Here is a 21,406-nt window from a genome sequence, read left to right on the forward strand (position 1 = left end):
GAAGGACAAGATCTCCACATCCAAGGTGGACCCCCACGCTGCCGTGCAGGAGGTCATCTCATGTCACCTTCTACTGAACCACAGCTGTATTGCTCCTGCGACGGGAATGCCAACCAGCACCGCTCACCCAAATCTCAGGGAGGAATTACTACAAGGAGCACCAACGAGGAATAAGAAATCCCCAAGGTGCCAAGATTGTCGAAATAAATCGCGCGATCCAGCCGTTCTTGTTCCACCTGACGAGACACTCGGTGACTTTCTCTCCGGTGAAAATACAGCAAGTCTCCAAGTGAGAAAGAGCAACAGATTAGACCCCTTCAGAAAAAGATAAAATGGACTATTGGCTGTTTAAAAGTCCTTGATTTGAGGAGGATGGGATTGCGGTTCAATTTTATCAGCTGCTCAATAGGTACATTTAATGAACTGCATTGCTGGCGGTCTCTCCAATCAGATGGGGATTAGCATTAAACTGGGAAAAAACAAAGCAATTTGATAGAAAAACACATGACTGAAGCAAAGTGAGACAGAGACCACTTTGACCTCCACAATATAATGGAAATTTCTGGCTGAACCCATTAAAAAAAAGTCCACAAATATCCCAGATTAAAAAATAAAATCCCCAAAAGTCACCTTTAAGCAACCCTCCATTTACTTCCCATTAAAAACTCCCTCTTGTGTAAATTGGATTCAAATGAATGTATTTACATTTGCAGTAGGAACCTGAAGTCAAGCTGTCAAAATGTCATTCTGTCACTCATGTTTTCATCGCACCCCGTCACAACACTGAGACGTTTCCCCCCCCCTGCTCCTCGACAGCCTCCGTGGACACAAGGGAATGAGTGGCAGGAAGGAAGGACGGCTGCTGGGAGGGTGTCTCGTAAGGATGCTGCAGTGGAAAAGTGTTATTTGCCTGTGAATTCTGGCACGCTGGGCTCTTATTGTCACTGGCTTTCAGCCAAGCACTGCCAGGACACAAAAAGTCAATTTATGTCGGGGTTTTCATTGACTCGCTACCCCTCATTCCTCATGGTTTTTTGGGGGCAACGTACTATGAAAGCTGGCACTGGCCATATGCGGAGTTTTCATGTACGTGTTCATCCTAATTAACAGCATGCCAGGATGGAGAGTAAATTACAGCGGGCCAGGATTGTGTTCACTGTGAAAAACAGTGTGCTATTTATCTGGGACAATCTATTATATGTCAAGGATTACATGACTTCTCCCATTTTCCTTAAAAAAAGCCCCAAAACAACCCCCCAAAACAAAAAACCAACAAGCCAACCACGGGGGAAAAAAAAACCCCAGTCTTTAACACCAAACAGTTTAGAGCCATAAAATCTCGCTCCTCTAAGTGAAGTTTCTGAAGGCAGTAAAATCTCCAGAATGAAAATAGATCCCAAGTAAGACCAAGATTTACCACTTGAGGCTAAACATTCAAGGGAAAGCATCAGTAAGGTATTACTTTTCATCTTGTAATAGGATGCTGATGGTGCAGCGGAGATGAGGACTGCGTTTGCATCAGTCCCTACGCAAGGACAGGGCAATGACAAAAGGACCTAACCCCATCTTTTTTTTTTTTGTTTCTCCCCAAAAGAGCTCTTTCCAGGCTCTCTCTCCAGGCCTTTCGGGTAGCAGCTCCCAAATATTTTGGGACTGACTTTCTCTTGGGAAGACAAGCTGGAGCTGCACACGGGACGGTGAGAGGAGAGCAGCATTTTAGAGGAGACACCCACGCAACCCAAGGGCAGAAGCTCATCTCCTTTTTGGCTACTACCCGATAGATATGTTTGCAAGACCAAGCAACAAAACCACAAACCGACACCACACCTAAACAGAAGTCAGCGCTAACAAAGCTGGAAAACAGATCCGCAGCTCTGAGCGCCAATGACAAAGTTCACGAGCTGCTGATGGAAGGAAGAAACATCCAGCAACCAGGTTGTGCACGGACAAGGTCCACGGCAGCACACGGAGGCAAGAACTAAAATGAGCAATCCCACGGCTTTTGCCTCGGCCAGGCTCCCACCCCGGGGATGAGCAGGTCAGTCTCTGGAAACAGGGAGTATGTCTCAGTCGGAGTAACGTTCTCTCTGGGAAGAGAGCCGTGGAAATAAGGCACGTCAGCAGAAAAGCAAAGCACGCGATGGCAAAGCTGGCAAGTAATGCCACCTCCAGTAAGACACGGGAGATGGACTAACCCCTACAGAGCATCCAGCCACGGGCAGGGTTTAATCTGTGACGGGTGAGTACCGGTGCGATGGGAGAGCTCAGTTGCCTGCATGCACGGCTCTAGTGCTGGCCTTAATTCTTCCAGCCAGGTCTGGAAACCTCCCTGGCTTTGCAAACGTGCCCTCGTCTCCGGCAGGGAACACGACTGCGGTCAGACAGCACTGAGAAACACTTAAAAAACACTGCCCAGTGGAAAACGAGGCATAAGCTTGGGTCCAGCCGATAGCATGAGAATGACATCGTTATCCCAAAGCATGCGTCAGTCCTCCCGGCTACATTGCTGGACCATGGGTTCACTTGCCCTCGGGAAAAATGCCACCAAAGCCAGAATTGCTAGGATGGGGTAAGGTCTTCCAGCTCCTGCCGAGCTGCTTACTGTGCCAGAGCACCATGCTAGCCTTCCTGGGCCCTATGCCGTGAAGAAAAGCTGGAAAACAGGATGCTTGCAGTCTCCAAAACCAGGACACAACCCAAGATGTCTCTTAGGAATGATCTCTAAGCCCAGATTCTGATTTTTAAACAGAGCTGCTCCCAATCCAGAGATGGAAGCACATCCCATGTACCAGAATATCCCAGGTTTTACTAATCAGTATTAAAATAATAATAAAAAAAAAATACTACTTCTTAATACCCACATCTTGCCCTTTTCTCTGAACCAGCTGGCTTGGACCCTGTCAGAGTCAGGAGACTGCGCTAACCAGAGCTGATGTACTAACCCATCAATTCCGCACTCCTCTGAGATGTTGCCTTCAAGCTCATTATCCAAAGCCTAAATTGCAAAGAATTAAGATACCTTCACTCTGCATACCAGCAGGAAAAGAGGCGGGGGGGCGGGGAGGGGGGGGGGGGAATCAAATAAAATTCACAAGCCCACAATCTAATTAGGAAAAAAACTTCCAGTCCTGAAGCGTTTGTCAGTTTTTCATCCCGCAAAATGCATACTAATACCCTCTCCCCTGCACCCTGCGTGCGACTGCCATTACGCTGCTTGCATTGCATGCCAGGAGCGATCAGCATTAGGCCTTCCTAATGTGTCTCCGAAACAATAGCAATTACAGAGTCGTCCATTCATATCTAAAGGCTTACCAGACTACAACTTCCCTCAGGAGGCTAAAGACATTTCATCGAAGCAATTATATTTATGTAGCATTAAAGTACTTTCTTTAAAGCCACGGCAGTTACGTTTTTGCGTTAGAAGCGGAGACGTAACGAGGAGCCCTCTCACCCGATCCCAACTCCTCCGAGCATATTTTTTGCCTGTTTAAAGATCGCAAACACACACACACCCCCCCCTTTGGGGTTTTGCTGCCTTATTTTTAGTGTTATTCCACTGCCTTACCCAAGGGATCTGACATGCAGATTGGAGCCTATTTACATGACAAGGGACCAAAATGGAAGAAGCTCATCAGTTTATTCAGCTTTCCCAGCTCTCATCATGTCATCAAGGACCTTGGGATGTCTGGCAATGCCGTGACGCCCCAACTTTCAGCGTTTCACAGCTCTGTCAACCTTAGCTCTCGTTACGTTAAAAGCGAGATGTTTTCAAGCTTTTTCTTCTCTCCACGAATCGCAAATGCTAGAAACATGACTTAAGTGTATCATAACAGCTAAAAGTCAATAGACAAGCTAAAGGAACTAGTTATTTGTTGTTTTTTTTGATATCAAGAATTCAGAAACAGTGTTATGATTTTGGGAGAGGAAAGACAGCTCGACTCGGGTTTTGGATGCCAGAAGCTGTCAATATAGTACATTATTTATTGTCCACTTTTTTTTCCCCTTTTCCTACAGGAAGCCAAGCAGCTCCCTAGAAATATTCCACCTACGAATTTCACAGCGTGCATCAAAAAAAAAAAAAAAAAAAAATCGAAACGCGAAGCCTTGGCGTGACGTCTCAAATCTCTGCCATTCAACAGCTGATCATATTTTCCCTTTGAGCTGCACCAGCTGCACCGTACCGGCACGCCTGGCTTGCGCGGGAATGCCGGGAGGTGCCGGCAGCAAGTTCAGCAGCCGGGATCCCGGCTTGAAAAGACGTTCCCTTCAAAGCAAAGGCTGCAACTAGCTCCCATACGCAGGGGGGGATTTTTTAGTGCTCGAAGCACTAATAAGAGGAATGGACTCCTCATGTTTGACCAAGATTTCCTTGGATCTGGGCTCTCCATCTTCCTTCTCAAGCTCTTTGTGTTGGAGGGCAAGAGCTATCATGACTCTGCACACTGGTGCTGCCCAGCTCAGGATCCCAAAAAGATCGCCCAGCAGCTCGCCTGTCCTTTTGGGGTAGGAAACCAGCAGCCTGAATTCTGCAGCTGACAGAGCATCTTGCGGGCACTAAACCCAACCCCATCCCTCCTGCCTTCCCGGGTCCTTCTGGGGATGCCGCAAGGCTGGACCGGCTCCTGGCCGCCTTGCCACGTTGCAGCCAACCGTTCTCCTGGCCTAAGGATGAACTTGTTGCCATGGCAGGAGTCGAAGCACGCGTTGCGCTGCCGGCATGGCGGCGAGCGGCAGCACGGAGCGCCGGCTGCTCCTCCACAACGGCTTTTTTGTTGTTCCTTTCTCACCGAGGCGGCCCCGCCACAATGCGCCCATCCTCTCGCCGTGCTGGAGCAGCCTGGCAAAATCCAGCTGACCGTAAAGCACAGTAGCACTGTGGCCGAAGGCCCAGCATCGCATTTCCCTGCTGCAAACTCTGCCTCTTCCCCGCCTGCCGCAGTGCACAGCGTGGGAAAGCAGATGCCACGGCGCGAGGCGAGACTCCCGCTGCAAAGACAGGACATAAGGGGATGCCAAAGTTTTGAGGCAGGAGCTCCGTCCAATACAGGGAAGGAAATTTTACGTGAGGGGAAATAGCATCGCTCGAAAAGGAGGTTGTCTCCAGCTAATGCGTTTCCTCACTGCTGCTGGGATGTTTGTGGCAGGACAGGCTGAGCTCGGCTGCCGGGCAGTGCCTTTTAAAACTCCCTTACAGCTTTGATTAGCCTTGCTAAAACTAAGGGCATCTCTCATTCATACACTAATTAACGGCAGGCTCAGAAGAGGTTGGTATCCCTCACCGCTGCAGATTTTAACAAGGAGAAATACAAAGGTGGACTTAAAAATAAAAGCAATGCTCCTTCCTGAGCAGCGGTTTCAGTGCCTCGGAGATTACAAGCCAGCCCTGCTCTGTGTGTCAGCAAGCCTTTCCAAAATAATGAGCCTGCTTCCGTCCCAAGCAGCTCCTGTTGCACTGGAGAAATGAGCAGAAAGGTATTATGGGCTCACACTCACCAGATGGATGTCCTGCTTTGTTCTCCGCTTACAGAAAACCCTACACATACAGTTTGGATTATCTTCATTGTAATTCTAATCACCACCTCTCTGTAAGGGAGGGAGGGAGGGAGGGATCCTTGCCTCGGTCAGGAGAGCTAATTAAAAGTTGTGAGTCATCCAGACTTCTCCGCACGCTGGAAATGCTTTTGGAAGATCAGGTAATCTCTCATTCTTGGGGGAACCTAGTTAGCAAAAGACAAATTAAGCAGGCTCCCCTTGGGCAGGGAGCAGTACAAGAACTAATCCCGTTTCCCCCGCGGGATGCAGCAGCGTGAATCGCAGAGGTGCTTCAAACGTATGCAAACTACGCTCTAAACCAGAAAGCCTTGTACGCGTTCCCCGGCACAGAAACACAAACACCTCCTGTGTACATGTACCCACGCTGGCTTTTAAAACTCCTCGTCCAAGAGGCTTTTGCATACAAATATACGATGCAGGGACCTCCGCCTTCCCCTAAAAGCACTTCTGACCCCTCCGGCCGGTTCCCGGATGGTTGGGTGCAAGCTCAAAGGTCTCAGAAAAACCAGACCCACAACCCTCATGAAAATGGACAGCCGGCAGCGACGCGAGGTCCATGGAGCGCCCCGACTCCTCAACCCCGATTAGCCGCAGAGCAATCAGCACCGAGCAGCGCGCCCGGAGACAACCAGCCTCCCCAGACCCGCTGCGGTGGGAACGAGCTGCCGGTGCTGATAACGAGCTCTGACAGCTTCAAGCGGGGTCAGGGCCCCCCCGCACGAGCTCGGCGCAGACAGGCTGCAGGCGATGGGCCCCCAAACCCAAAGGGGCTGCGAGGAGCTGGGGAGCACCAACGTCTCCGTCCCCGATTCCTGGAGACACCAGGAGACACCAACATCGGGAGAGTTGCCCAAGGTCACACGGGACGGCAGTGGCGGAGCCAGGCTTACCAATGCGTCAACCACCAATGCTGCTTCGGCCAAAACTGTCAAGTCTGGATGGTTAAAAGTAGCGCCCAGGCTCTGTATTTAGGATGTAGACCAGCTCCTGTCATTTGGAGGTGCTGGGTGCCTGCAGCACCTGAGCTCTCGTGAAGGTCTAGAGCACCCGTCGTTCTCCCACGGGAGAAAGCTGTTTTCTCTTTGGCTGCTATTAAAAGAAAATGTTATTTTTGTTGTCATCCTTCAAATGGCCAGTCCAGCACGCAAAGACTTTTTCTCCTCTCTCCACTCTCTTTTTTTTTTTTTTTTTTTGAGAGAGAGTTCGAGCTGAGCCCCTTGGGGCCCTGTCTCTCCTCTCCCCCGCAGGCATTAGGCTCACTAATGAAAGATGCAGGCAGGACTTTCCCTCCCACCCCTTTACACATTGCCGGGGGAAACCATGGTGAGCTGGACGTGGATGCTGCTCCGAGCAAACAAAGTGCCTCGGCAAGTACCCTCACCGCAGCGGGAGCTGCCACGCTGGGGACCAAAGGGACGTGGCCGCGTTGCTTGGCCACTCAGGGCAATGTCACCGCAGAGAGCTCAGCACGAGAGCAAACCCCTGGAACAAGGCTGAACGTCTCGCTGCCCTCTGGGGAAGATGCCGAGCTGCTGGGAAAGAAACTGGTAATGGGCAAACCACACCAAGGAAGGTGGGAAAACGGGACTGCCGCTTCCGCTGGATCGTTCTGGAGGTTTGCTCAGTACCATTAATCTGTTGGGGGTCAAATCCATTAGGCCTTTGCTCCATGGGAATCCTGCAGGTCCTGGGGAACCTTCTTGGCAAAAGGATGCTCCAGTCAATGCTCCTACCTTTCTGCCCAAGGCAAATCCAACCAAAAATAGACGTGATGCAAATGACCATCAAACTGATTTTAACTGGCACAGCTCAGGGACCTGGACATTTGCAACCAGCTCACCCCAATTACACGTTAGCTCTGACTTTTCGTTGTATGTGAAGACTTGGGCTGAATAAGTTTTCTTCAATGCTCAGCAAAGCCATGAACCCAGTTTGCGCACCCTTGGCTTTTCCTTGTCCCTCCTGCTGCATCCATGGCATCCTCCTTGATGAGAATTCACCATCCCCCTTCCCTCCGACACCTCCTCCAAATCAGCGTTCCTCTGCAGTCTCAGCAAAGCAGTGCAATCCCTGGTAGAGCGAGCTATGGCCTGAGATGAGGATGGGCATCATCCTGCCCAGAGAGGTGCGCAGGGAATGCTGCGCCCAGAAGCCACCAGCCAATTTGCAGTGCCACGCTCCAAGATGAGCGATGCGACTGAAGAAACACAAGCTCCTGCTCCTGGCCAAAACCATCTCACGGGGATCAACCATGACTTGACCTGGCAGGTTTGCTGTCCGTGCCCTTTCCTGGGCACAGCGGGCAGGAAAACACTTGTTTTTATCTCGGTGAATATGCACAGAAGGATCTATCGAATGCAGCGGAGTACAATGGTGCAGCTGAAGTATGCACACGCTGAGCCTTTTCTGCTACAGCAACACCGCCGCTCATTTACACACCAGCAGCCTAAAACTATCTCTTTTGTACACCCAAATTGATCCTCACTCTTAATTAGTGCTCTCAGTTGCAGCAAAATTTCATTTGTTTCTTCCAAATGTGGCCTGATCCATTGTCCCTCTCCCGTGACCTGTGCAAATTAGTCATTGAGCTCAGTGACAGTGGTAAGTGCGAAATGCAGCATCAAAGGGACATAATGGGGGCCTCTCAGGACGCACAAAAAACCCCACCATTAATCAAGGCATGCTCAAGAGGTGCCAACTTACTGAGGCATGCGAGCGGCGCCGGTCCCGAGCGTGGGCCCTCCCGCGGGAGGCTGGAGGCAGAGGGATGTGCAGAGAGATGTGCGGGCGCAGGAGAGCTCCCCACCGCCCCCAGCACCGCAGCCAGGGGAGGAACAGCTACGCCAGCATCACTGCTCCCTGCGCAGATGGGCTCTGCTCTGCAAGTCCCGAGGATTTGCCCATCTGCTTCTTCCAGGCAGCGGGGACGGAGCTTGGCTCGTGACACCCGATGCACTGCTTTACCTACATCCGTGGCCCCTACTACTGTCAGGAGCGACGCATGGAACACCACACCAGATCAGGAAGAAGATGTCAGCATCTCCATCTGTGTTTCCAGAGCTAAGAGGAGAGCCTGCAGCCTCCCAGAGCCAAACACACGCCGTCGTCCATCCAGCAGCACTCTGCACTGACCCCTTCAGTGATCCCAGGGCCAAGCTAAGGGGGAATCACAAACAGCCCAGGCAGATCGGAGCGCTGCGAAGCTGCAGCAAAATCACCTGGGGAATTACCCCGGGGATCGGGGCTGAGAGCCCTGAGGACAAATCTGTGTGGGTACAAAGCCAGGGCAGCCCTGCTGAGGCGGTGAGGTAGCAGCGGGGCAGCTGAAAGGGTAAGGGACCAGTTTTAGCTGGTCGGGGCAGAGAGAGTTTTAACATTAGAAAACCAAAGCAGAGAGGTAGATCTCTGCAAAATTCAAACCTCCGCAGAAAAACAGCGTGTTTAAACCCTCTCCTGCAAATCCACGTCATTAAACAGAGTAACTTGGACTCGGCAAATCCAAATGACTCTCACTTTCAAGGTCCTGCATTCAGGAGCCCACAATGGAGAACAATGAGGTAGAGAAAAAGCTGAGGATCTTGACGCCGCATTCAGAAGGCCATCTGGTCCGGCCGGCACAGCCAGCGCTGGGAACGGGCAGCATCGTGGGTTGAGATTTAATCTGAGCCACTTATTGAGTGACCTCAGGCGAATCGTTTGACCTCCTTTTGCCTCAGTCAACCCAACTGTAAAATTGGGTTTAAAGCAAGAACCTCTCTGAAAACCATATGCTGTGCCTAGGAGGAGCGGGAGCAGACTCCCTTCCCAGCAACAGGGCTGCGATGGCGGGTAGAGCCAAAACTGGAGCGGAAGAGGCGGTGCATGGAGCTGGGATCCAGCGTCCCTCAGTGTCGGGGAGCTCTGGCCGATGGCTCTCGTGGGTCTCATCCCGCTTGCCCTGGGAAAGCGGCTTTGGCCCCCGCACGGGGACTCACCTGTAAGATGGGATTTGCGAGGTCTGCCCTTGCTCGTACCACTACTGCACCCAAAGGCTCCCGCCATCCAAAGCAGGGTCCCCAAATCCCAGTCTCAGAGCGGGCAGGGATCAGCACAAAAGACACGGCCCTGACAAAATCAGGTATCCTTCTCTACAGCTTCCGTGCCCATTTATTTATTTACATATTTTTGCTGTTTTCAGTAACTGTGGGTTACAGCCATGACCAGAGCTTCGAGGCAAACGCAGCCATGCTTTCCTTTAACTCACTGGATACCCACTAGAGCAAGAGCATTGATTGCTCTGGTCAAATGTCCCCGAAAATCAATTCCTACTCACAGCCTTGGCAATGAATGGTGGCAGAAAAGCAGCCCCCCCCTCTCACCTGGGCACCAGCCTTTCCCCGGCACTGCGTGCCCTTCGCCTCTTGGCAGGCTTGCAGGGCAGCGACGGCGCAGATGAAACACCATCCCCAGCTAACGCGGGTCTCCGATAAACACAAAATAGCAACGTGCCCTCCCAAGATGCTCACAGAGATGTGCAAATGATGGCGCTGAGGCAAATCGCTGAGGTTCAGAGAGGGGAAACTGAGGCACAGCTGGTGCATGGATGTTACTGGCCATACCGTGGCCAGCTGGGACCCTGGCAGGGCAAAATAAGAGTGAAAACCATATGTAACCATCACACCATCACCAACCCGCTGGAAAAACTACCGTATAACTAGTGGCATTACAAATCCTTAAGCTGAGACAAGCCTAAGTAGATAAAGAGCTGCTCTAGGTGACAGCACCAAAGAGATCCCAGGGTGATGACTGCAAGAAGAGTAAGGTATAGCAGAGACCTGCTCTCCCGAAGAAAATAAGAGAGGAGGGTGGCCCCACGCTTCAAGGAGAGGCTGGAGCAGAGCAGCAGCCAGAGGGATGAGCAGTGTCAAAGGACGCGAGGCTGAGCACCGTGCCGTCTCCACAGAGCTGCCCGCACGGGTACCGGCAGAGCATCACCCCGCGTTAAAAAAAGCGGGCAGCAAACTCGGGAGCAGCCTCGTGCTGCAGAGATGTCAGAACTTCCTCAGCTGTGCTCCAAGAGTTAATTGAGACAAATAACTCAACAGTGCTACCATTAATGAAATTCTTCTGATATATTTCCCCTGAGCTTTCTATAAATGACTAAGTGACATTACTGCCTGCAGTGCAAACCCCCTATATGAGAGATAACATTGCCGGAGCTAAGGTTGGCGCATCCACGTTAGAAGCCTCGCGGAGAAGTGCAAGATGATATTTAAATAACTATCACACTGCTAAGAAATGAGCAGCCAAAAGAAATATGGTCTTATAATGTGCTCAAGTCTCAGGATGAATCCTGGCTGTTATATGTACGCTGAAATGCAGTGGGTGGTAAGTGACAAACTCTTTTAATCCCACAAATCTACTAAAATTCCCAGTCAAATCTCTCCCCATCCTCCCCCTGGTGACTCCTATATTTGTACATTTGTTTTGCAGCACACGCAGGGCCAAATACTGCAACAGTACGGATGTGAGAGGCAGCATCCCATGAGCCAGCATGTCCTAGAGGCAGCCAAAAGAGCTGATGGAGGGAAATAACCCACTCACCCATCATACCCATCCCCCGGAAACCTCTCTTTTTGCTTTACTTAATTTCTTTTTCTTTCCTTTTCTTTTTTTAGTAATTCCTCATGGGTATTTTTCCTCTCTGAGACTCACTGCTACAAGCCCAGAACTTGCTCTGGGCTTACAAAGAGCCGTAAGCATTCAAAGCACAGACAATAAAGAAATGTCACTGGCATCGGGACTGAGCCCTTCGACTCGGCATTTGAGAAGAAAGGGCATTAAACGCAAGCAGAGCCACAACTGAAAAAGAAAAATAATCTCATTTGTGGATGGAGGAAACTTGGCATAAAACACCAGGGGTTAAACCGCAATAAAACGCAAGGGACCGTTGGCCAGAAGTTCCTGGGAGTAGCACAGAGCCGCAAAGTGACACCAGGGCACTTGCTTTAAAAGCGTACCTTTACCTCCTGCACGAGCTTCACGTCACTACGGCGTGTCATCACAAAAGCATCCCCCTTCCAACTGCGGAAACAGGTTCCCTTCATCTAAGCACAAGCTATAGGTAGGGCTCTGCTGACAATACGGATACCGTACGCGCACAAGAAAAACCGACAGCAAGGCCATGTGTTTAGGGTCCGCCTTGATGTTTTGAGCTGGGACTCGCAATCTGCGCCCAAACAGTGGCATTGCCCAGGAAATACCTTGGTGACAACTTTAGTGCCACCTTATTTAAACCTTAATTTAAAATGCTAACTTCATAATGAGTGGAACAAAACTGTGTAAAAACATTTCCCACTCTAATCCTGGTTTGATCCCCCCCCAGTATGGCCTTCTTTTGTAATTACATCCCTTTGTGATCTCACTCTAATGCCTTGTATTGTGACCCATAAAATAATCAGCCCCCTTTGTCTCTCCCTAATCCTTTTAGACTTCCTTCTTGTCTCTACACTCTTGTAAATGCTGCCATTATTTGGGCTCAGCAGCTCTTCCCACCACCCCTGAGCCTGGAAAGGGGGCTGCAGGTTAAACCCTGAATATATTCTGTGCAGAGGAGCTGGAACGATGGGAAGATCTTTCCTGCTGTAGAAGCCCCGCAATTCCCAACCTCCTCCCCTAGCCACGCAGCTTGGCACGGAAACCAACTTGCAAGCGTACATATGCACCAGACCTCCTTCCTTTTTCTATTTTGCAGGTGACCTTGAGACCCTTGGCCCGGAGGTCGCAGCGGCCAGCGCGTTTGCGGGCAGAGCACGCTGGCCCCGGGCTGGGCGAGAGGAGCTGGGGCTGCTGCTGTCTGCGGGGATCAATGCAGAGAAGAGACATAACATCTGCCTTGCCCGGGTTATCAGTCCTGCCCTCCCCGCCGGCAGGGTAAGGGCCGTGGACAGTGGGATGGAGGAACAGATTTGGGGCAGGATGCAGAAGGGAAGGGGGTAAGGAAACGGAGGAGGGCACAGGGATGTGTGGTGCTCTGCTCGGCTACAGAACAGTCCCCCCGCAGCGAGACACGATGAGAAAAACTTCCGGATTTCTCCAGAGCTATTCTGAGATCCCACGGTACTTCAAATATTGGGCAGGTCCATTTCACCACGCTTCAAGAAACCTCTTTGGCTCTAAGTTGCACAATTGACTGACTTTCCCTCTTTCCTGTTTTTTATAGCACCAGATCAAACAGGGAAAATTGCTACTCTCAAGCCGGATGCGTGCAGAGCCTGATCCGATACCCAGTTTGATGGTGATTTCCAATTAGTGGTAACTGCTTGTTATTGAGTGATATAATCAATGGGTCTTACTCCACCGGCCGGGCTGTGATTTATGATGATTTGGAGCCAGCTCCATCAAATTACAGCATCGGCAAAAAGGGCTGGAAATGCCACGAGACAACACGATCAGAGTCAAGTAAGGCCAAGTTAGGCAAAGGGTGGTGATGAGGAGAAAGGCGGCTGGCTGCGTTTTGGGGAGCTCACCTTCCAAAGGAGCGGACTCTAGCCGCTACTATTGCTCGGAGGGTATCTTCATCCACGGACGGCCACGGCGTGCGTCGCCTTCTGGCACGCGCAAGGGAGACGCAGCTCCTCAAAGAGACCCGCGAAGACACCGCCAAGCAGTGCCTCCAGAGAACGCCCTGCCTACAATACTGATTTTAATTAAGACAGCTTGGAGTCATGCGAAATTAGGAAACTGTCATTAGGAGAAAGAAAAGATCTGTATTCAATAACCTGATCAGATTATAAAAACATGTTGCATTCCACAACCTTTCAAACTAACACACCAGGGTTTGAACAGACGCAGAAACAGCAAGCGAAAAAATTCCAACCAGCGTGTTAGGCAGAGGGTGGAAATGCCGAGAGCCTAAGCTCAACTCAGTCACGCGTAGGCTTCTTGCACACTTGCGCTCGTTCAAAAGACGGTTACACTACAGAAATACTATCAGCCTGTTCAGCACCTCACCTGCCAATCCACAGACCAGCCAGGATCCACGTCCCTCCGCTGAGCATCTTCGGTTAATAACAAAGACAAACAGAAATTCCCCTGAATTTTAGTTAAATAAATTTAATGAGACAATTTTTAGGAGGAAGGTTTTAAGAAGTACCCGCTCCATGGGGAAACCGCACGCACCTCGAGCCCGTCGGGGCCGCACGCGCAGCGGCTGCGAGAGGCATATTCTTCCAGTTAAATTTTACTCAATGCCAAGCGCCGAAGTAAATTTGAAACATAAAAATATGATATCCAGCCCACATTTCCTGAATGCAAATATGTACATTCCTCCGAGCCAAGAAGATTATATTCCAAGCCATAATACAAAGCCAGGGTCTGTAACGGTGATATGAGACTAACAGCCTGCCTTTGAAGACAGCGAAAAGTGCAGCAGAGCTCTCGAGGGGCTCCGGTCTGTCAGATCCCTTTTATTCCTCAGTAGCACAGCCTTGATCAACTTTCAAGATTTTTGTTGGTGAAAGGTTTTTATTTCTCCTTTGCTTTTGTGTTCAGATGTCAGGCTCAGAGGGAAGAAGAGATCAGCACTGGGATGAGGTTTTACCCACCGGCAGTATTTACTCTGCTTCGCAAAGGTCTGCTTAGCGCTTGGGGTTTGGTTTGGGTTTTTTTTTTTCCTTCCAGGCAGCCAGCACCCATTTCTTCGATGCAATGGTCCCGTCATCGCTAAAATGGAGATAATTACTCTCCACCTTTGTTTGACTTGCTTATCAGGACTTGGGGCGAGGAAAATCGCTATTACTTGTGTGTAACCACCCTGAGACACGGGGGCTCGAGGGTACAGCTGTGATTCATTCTTAGGAGATTTCATCTACGTTTAAACCAAGTCCTACACGCAAGCGCGTGCTCCTGCGGTTCAGGCACAGCGAGAGAGCTCGCCCTGAGCAGCAAGTCACATTTGCCCGCAACATCCCGTTTTATTCCCATTATCCACAGGCACCTGTGGCATCGAGGCCAGCTGCCCCGTGTTTTGTGCTGGCTTCACCCAGACCTTTTCTGAGGGTTGGCGAGGAACCAAGCCTGAAGCCAGAACAGGGTCCAGAGCATTTTCAACACGATCCCTTTTTCATTTTGATTCACGCAAAACTACGGCTACAAAAGGAAACGCTATTCAGGGACACACAGCACATCACATACATATTGATGCAGGAGCCGAGATAACAGTGTTTATTGACAATCTACTATCCCAAAGGTAATTCCTCCGGCTCTCATGTCTCCTGTTTACAGGTCGGAGAAGTTTGACATTGTGCTTGTGCGTCAGCCAGCTCCCAGCTCATAAATGCCAGAGCCGTTCACCAAAAGCGCTCCAAGGTTTAGCACCACAAGACCGACAAGTCGGAGATCCAGCTGCTAATCTGGCACGGACCCAAAGCCCTTGGCTCCTGGACAATGTCACTTCTTACACCACTGAAAAGCTAGGTTTGCAGATGGCCACTTCACGCACTCGGGGATTGTTATACACAAGGGCTGGAGTGTTCCCTTAGTGGGCTGCCAGCCGGCCCCGGCGCTGCAGGGAGCGGGCGGCAGCGCTCCGAAAGGCCCCCCAGGTTTGGGACCCCGGCCCCAGACTTTGCCGTAGAGTTTTCCTGCTTTGCGCCAAAAAAAAAAAAAAAAAAAAAAAAAAAAAAGAAAAAATCACGGTGCGATTTACAAACGCAACAGAAATGGCCGTAAGTGGCTTGCACTGAAACAAGAGCGGTCGCCACCTCCCAGACACGTTGGAGAACCCTTCAGTAAAACTTATTGAACAAACCAGCATCCGGCCAGGTCTCGGGGCTGTACCGCACACCCGTCCTCGCACCTGTACATAAATTCCACCTTCTGGTTGAACGCAAAAAGGATTAAACAGCTGCACCTCCAGAAAGCTGGCCACCAACACAGCAGGGACAGAAACCCCCAGGACACCTCAGCTCTGCCAGCAGCCCCGGGACAAACTCAGACCAGCGACCAGAGCTGGGAAGGGGGAAGCCTGGCAGGAGAGCCAGCGGGACCAACCGCTCCGGCCGTGGCGATGCAACAGGCGACGCCGGGTACTGCACAGGGCTGGAGTCACAGCCTGCCCTGTAATTCTTCCTCCCCCACCTTTAAATTTCATTCCCTCGCTGACATTTTCATCTGTCTCCTCCTCCGGGCTCCCCCATCAGACAATCTGTCTGGCGTTGTTAGCCTTGCCCCCAAAGGCACTGCCATGCCGGGTAGTAAATAAGACCTTGCTGCCTCCACGCTGCCTGCCTTAAATAACAAAATGAAAGAAACCATGACCTTCAGAAGGTCTTTGCCAACGGTTTGGAAAACGCTGCCTGCCGAGCAGAGCCCAGCCGTGCTGCACCGGCTGCAGAGGGGCTTCCAAACCCACCGCAGGGGACACAGGAAGCACGGACTATTTCACCGCGTGACGTTAACGTAACTTACCCCTCCGAGACAGGGAATTTACTGCTAGAAGGTGGCTTTTAGTTTTCTCCCCCTGAGAAGGCTGATTAGCTCCTCTTTCACACCTCGACAGCTATACAGATGCCAGCCAGATCCCCACACCAGCTCCACGTTCTTTTTTCTCTTCCTCCTCCTCAGTCCTCCCTCCCTGAACACCCAGCTCCCACCACGCTGCCCTCCTGCTTCCCGGCGAAGCCAGTGCCGCTCGCGGGATTGCCCCACGAGGTGCGGGTGGGACGATGCCCGTACTTACTCGCCGCTTGAATCTTCGCCTTCCGGCTCACCACCAGCCCGTAGTGGTTTTGCGCCATGCAGTCGTACTCGCCTTCATCCGAGGACCCGTCTCCCCGGACCCTCTGGAAGCGGGAGACGTAGAGCGACCCGTTGGCCAACATGAAGGCATTCTCGCTGTCCACGATCATCACGCCATTCTTCCGCCACGTGATGGTGATGGGCTGGATGCCCTCCACCTGGCAGTAGAGGATCAAGGGCTGCTCCTGCACAGCGATGTCATCGCTAGGCTCCACAACGAACGCCAGCTCGGAGGAACGGCCAAAATCTAAAACGAAGAGAGAAGGACAGAGTCAGCAGTGCCTCCACAAGAAGCAGCGAGAGCCAACTGCTACAGCAGCTAACGGGAGGATGAAAACACTTTGGACAGAGTGGGCGACAATAGGGCTAGAGGGTGCAAGCGTTTCGGAGAAACACGAAACCCTTGGGCATGCTTTGCCTCCCAAGGCTTTGCTATCAAAACCGCCGGGCACAGTTTCCAACGGCGCAAAGACAGGCACAGACCTTCACGGCTGCGTTTGGAGACTCCCGTGAAGGGGACAGGCAGGAAAACCCCTCCGGTGGCTTGCCAAACCCCAGCTCCCATTCCTACATCCCCTGCAGATTGCCTCTCCACCTCCCCTTGCAGGGGTGCAGCAACAGGCAATAAAACCTTGCATAAGCACGGGGCATCAGCCGTTCCCACCCCAGGAGCAGAAGTTTACACCAGTGCAAGAACTCCGCTCCTCTCCCCCACGTAACCAGGCGGAGAGGGGGCTGCGCCGTGCCCCAGACCCGTTTGCGGCACAGCCGGCGGGGGTGACGAGGGACATCGGCAGCTCCCGGTTCAACCACATTATTGTCACCGGCATCTTCGTGATGCTTCTCCCGCTTGGCGGAGCGGGAGGCTGTTTGCCTTTCCCAGGTAACACCATGCCCTTCTGTCGCTTTGGTCTCTCTCACGCTGTAAAGGCAAAGGCCGGTGCCATGAAGAGCATCTTCTCTTAATGAAGAGTAGTTAAGCACCGAAACACAAACGCACAATGTTCTGGCTCAGCGACACAAAAGGTTTCTTGCAAAGCAATTACGCTAAACGACGTCCACGAGAGATAAGTTATTGCAGAATTTGCACCAACAATAGGCAAACCCTCGCTTCCCTTCATACAGATACATCCTAATTTACTTCTTTTGCCAACAGAACGTTTAAACACTACGTCTTTGGCATGTTATGCTTCACTTGGTCCAGCACACCTTTTTAGGGTATAATTTGCCATACAATCATGATTAGACACTACAGAAGATGACAGTAATAAAGCTATTGTTTAAAGATTAGCCCAAAACACACACTGACATGAAAGACAAAAAGTGGCCAAGTCATATAAATATTTGAAGGGTGTAAATGCAGGGATGGAGGCAATTTTTTTTATTTTTTTTTTTTTTAAAGAGCAGCAACAGAGAAGAAATTCCAACAGGGTAAGAAAACCACAACTTCATCCGAATACGGGGAACGCCTGTCTAACAGGTCTCTCGCGCAACAGCCCCTTGATGGGTGGAGGTTTCCAGCTTCTCCCCTCTTTCACAAGCTCAGGGGGGCTGACTCCGCAGCCGCCCGCAGAACTGGGACGCGGACGGGCAATTTCTCCCGGCAAACATCAGCCAGAGCACAGTCTTTGTAATGCCTGTCCCTATACGGACCCCACCAAGGACAGGATCCCACTGCACTAGGCTCATAAAAAGAGTGGAGGGCAGATTGTTAATGCATGGTAAAAAAAAAAAAAAAAAAAAAAAAAAAAAAAAAAGACATTGAGAGACGGCAGTTATCGTAAAGAAAAAGAAGAAAAAAAAAGTCTGTCTTTTCTGCTCTGCAAACCCACTGAGATTTTTTTCTTTCTTTCTTTCTGTAAATCCCCATTGCTTTCTATGGCAACTTAAATTGGATTACGGGGGATAAACATTGAGTGCAACCTGAGCCGAGGCAGATGGACGGAGCAGACAAAGAAGGCAGGGGTAGTGCACGGCAGGTCAAAGGTACTGCCGTCAAGGTATGAGTGTGTGCAGGGAATGGACAAACTCTGCTTAGTGACAGACACCTAAAACACACACTTTATTAACCCATTAAGTCTTAAAATGTCAGGCTAGCTCCAGCCATCTCTGTGATCTATCGCTCACTGTGACTTCTTTTTTTATGAGATAGCCCTGGGGTCCTCTCAGCAAGTTAGACTACAGCCAGCACAAACCCATCAATTACTTTTCTTTTTTTTTTTTTTTTTTTTTCCCCCAAAAATTAAGGAATTAGATGAATGCTCTGCATTTTTCTGCAAAGTGGCCAGAGTCTCAACAGCACCTACCACGCTGGGGCCCCGTTCCCCGCGTGGGCGCTCCTGGGAGTTAGCTAGGATATGGACCCTCACGTCCAGACTCCCTTCTGAACTGAGGGGGGCTTCTGACTCCAGAAAGATTGAACCAGATTTCAGGATTTAGCCTAACAGGCAATCAGAGGAAAAAAAAAAATAAAAAAAATCCCTAATGAAATAAATGCCCCGTCTTCCCCCAGCTCCCCTGTACTCTTAGATAAAACAGCTTATTATTATATGTACAATAAAAGGAAGAATCAACATAATTACATGCCCTTCCCACAATAGCTGTCATTATAATAACCATCATTAAGGCCTGTGATTGGAGATAATCATGTTTACCTCCATAAACATTCGGTCTGCATCCTAACTCCAGGCTGCGGGAGCAGCAGAAGTGATGACACTCGTAATTAGGACCGGTGCCCTCAGACACACGCCGGGGTGGGGACAGACACTGGCTGGTCCTGGGGTCTCCTCGGGCTGTGGTGCCTCAAGGTGTGACACTGCAATGGACGGCGTGCAACTGGTTTGTAACCTGCAGACACCTCGCGGTGTCCAGAAGCACCCAAATTCCTCCTCAATGGATGTTTATTTTTTTCCATGGGATGCTTTTCTGTCCTTGAAGAAATCCCACTGCCACTTTCCTGGGGCTTCAGGGCCAGGCGACCAGAAAACCAGAGACGTGAGGGGAAGCAAGCCTGCTCCATCTGGGGATGGAGGAGAAGCCAAGCTCTAGCTCTTCCACCCCAACATGGGCTTTCCATGCAGACTCAGCCAAAAGTCTCTCTTCTCCCCAGATGCTTAGACGCTGAAAGACGCAGAGAGGCATACACACCTTTCCCTGGCACCACAGGCACGTGAGACGTCCTAAAGCTGCCTACCTGCATCGTTAAATAGATAGATCCAAAACTGCCTTAAAAAAAATGAGCTTTGGTCCTCAAGGGCCTCGGTATCCCACTCTGCAAAACCCACGGGCTCTGTCTTCCACGGGGTAAACATCTGAGTCTCGCAAATAGGTAAGTCATTGGTGGCACGGTCGGCAAGAACCAAGCCGGCAAGCCGACCTGAGCATGTTTCTGCACCACCGTGGCACTGCAGCACAGCAGGTCCCCAGCACGCAGCAAGCTCTGAGGAAGCAACCATGGGTTCTTCCCCAGCCAAAGGTCACCTTGAAGCCAGCACTATTCCCTATGGCCCTCAGCCTCGTGGTCTAATTTGGGGGCGCAGAGTGGGCTTGGTGAGAAGGACATCCCTCTCAATGCTGTGCTTCTACAGGGCATCATGTTCCTGGAGGTTTTCTCAGAAAAGAATCAGACCCTGGGATGCTGCACACCATCAGGAATGGGTATGAGAATCTGGTTCACAAACAGCCCAACCTGAGATCCACATGGCCGATGCACAGCCACTCCGGAGAGAAGTGGGTGCAAGGCATGGTAGCAACTGTGCACCTTACACCTTCTTCAACCCCTTCTAAAGACCCTCCTTCATCCATTTGGCTGGATGAAAACAAACCATAGGATTATTTGCATTAGAAGTGCTTTTCAAGGACCAGGGATGTTTCCAAGATTGGCAATGTGGGGCTCCAGGTCTCAAAGGCGGACCCGGAACGCAGAGCCCTGCCTCCCCAAAATGCTCAGGATGAGAGACAAAGGGACAGGGACACTCACAGAGGAATCTCCATGGTGGGACAAGAGGGCTCCTGGCACAGCAAGGAGCATTTGCTCTAGAGGTCAGCTCAGGGCAGGGGGAGAGCACATACGAAGCAAGGAGGTAACGAGGGAAGAGAGGGACCCAACTCCGTTAGCATAAATAACTGATTGTGGTTAGCAGCGAGGCACAGAAACGATGCTGCAAAGTTGGAAGTAAACGACACTCCGAAGGCACATGGAAACAGCAGAAGTGCAATTAATTGAGAGAGACAGAGAGGAAATCGCTGCGGCCGTCTGCATTCACTCGGGGAGTCCGAAAGCCCCATCCCTCTCCAACAGCCGGCTGCGTATCCGAGCCCAGCTCATCCCACACAACATCCCGGGTACCTCCCGAAACGGACTGCGAGGCAGGGCGGCTCGCAGCCGCTTTCTGCTCGATGCAGAAACTGTAAAACTCGGCTGACGGCAGCTTGAGTTTGTAGTTAGAGGCAGGGCTGAACAGACAGCTTGTCTCGACACCGGCAGGCTGCGCCGGGGAGAGCACGAGGGAAAATTGCTTGGCTTTCTGCAAAAGCATGGAGGGAGGGAGCGTTATTAGCTCTGACATAAAGGCCACAAGAAAATTATTGGAAACCTCATTCTACTAGTCTCCTTTTGAGAAACATTTACCATCTCCCTGAGCAATACAATATGTGACTATATGTGCAAATATTTAACAAAAACTACTTCCCCTATTGATCAAGCAGACAGGCATACTCAGAGAAACCAATTAGCACTTGTGCTTTTGAACCGAGAGATTTATTTAGTGCTGAGAAAAAGAACTTTGAATTAATGGGAAGCTTAAAAGACACTTTGAAGTACATTTAAAAAAAAATAAGTTTAATTATTTTTTACTTGACACTGTGATTCATGCTCAAAGCTTCAAAAGAACTTGCTCGTACCCTAGCATTGTCCTTTTCCATTTGGGAAACACGATTTTGGCTTTCCCCTCCTGTGCTTCTGAAAAATACAGCAGCTAATCTCACCGCTCTAATTAGCGGTGACATCCATCGCAAAGGACCTCGGTCACATCACGGCTCATCCTCCTGGACCCTGTCCAGACCCACAGCCAGC

At 50.7% G+C, this 21,406-nt stretch overlaps 1 protein-coding gene across 1 annotated transcript in view; it reads right to left on the minus strand.

Moving 5' to 3' along the window:
• IGDCC3 (immunoglobulin superfamily DCC subclass member 3) overlaps positions 1-21,406 on the minus strand; it is a 105,607-nt gene that overhangs the window by 77,886 nt on the left and 6,315 nt on the right. The window contains exon 2 of the mRNA XM_054836624.1: positions 16,274-16,579. Within this exon, the coding sequence (XP_054692599.1) occupies positions 16,274-16,579 (306 nt within the window). The remainder of the gene's footprint in view (positions 1-16,273; positions 16,580-21,406) is intronic.

This window comes from Grus americana, chromosome 10 (genome assembly GCF_028858705.1).
Source record: "Grus americana isolate bGruAme1 chromosome 10, bGruAme1.mat, whole genome shotgun sequence".
NCBI classification, from domain to species: Eukaryota; Metazoa; Chordata; class Aves; order Gruiformes; family Gruidae; genus Grus; species Grus americana.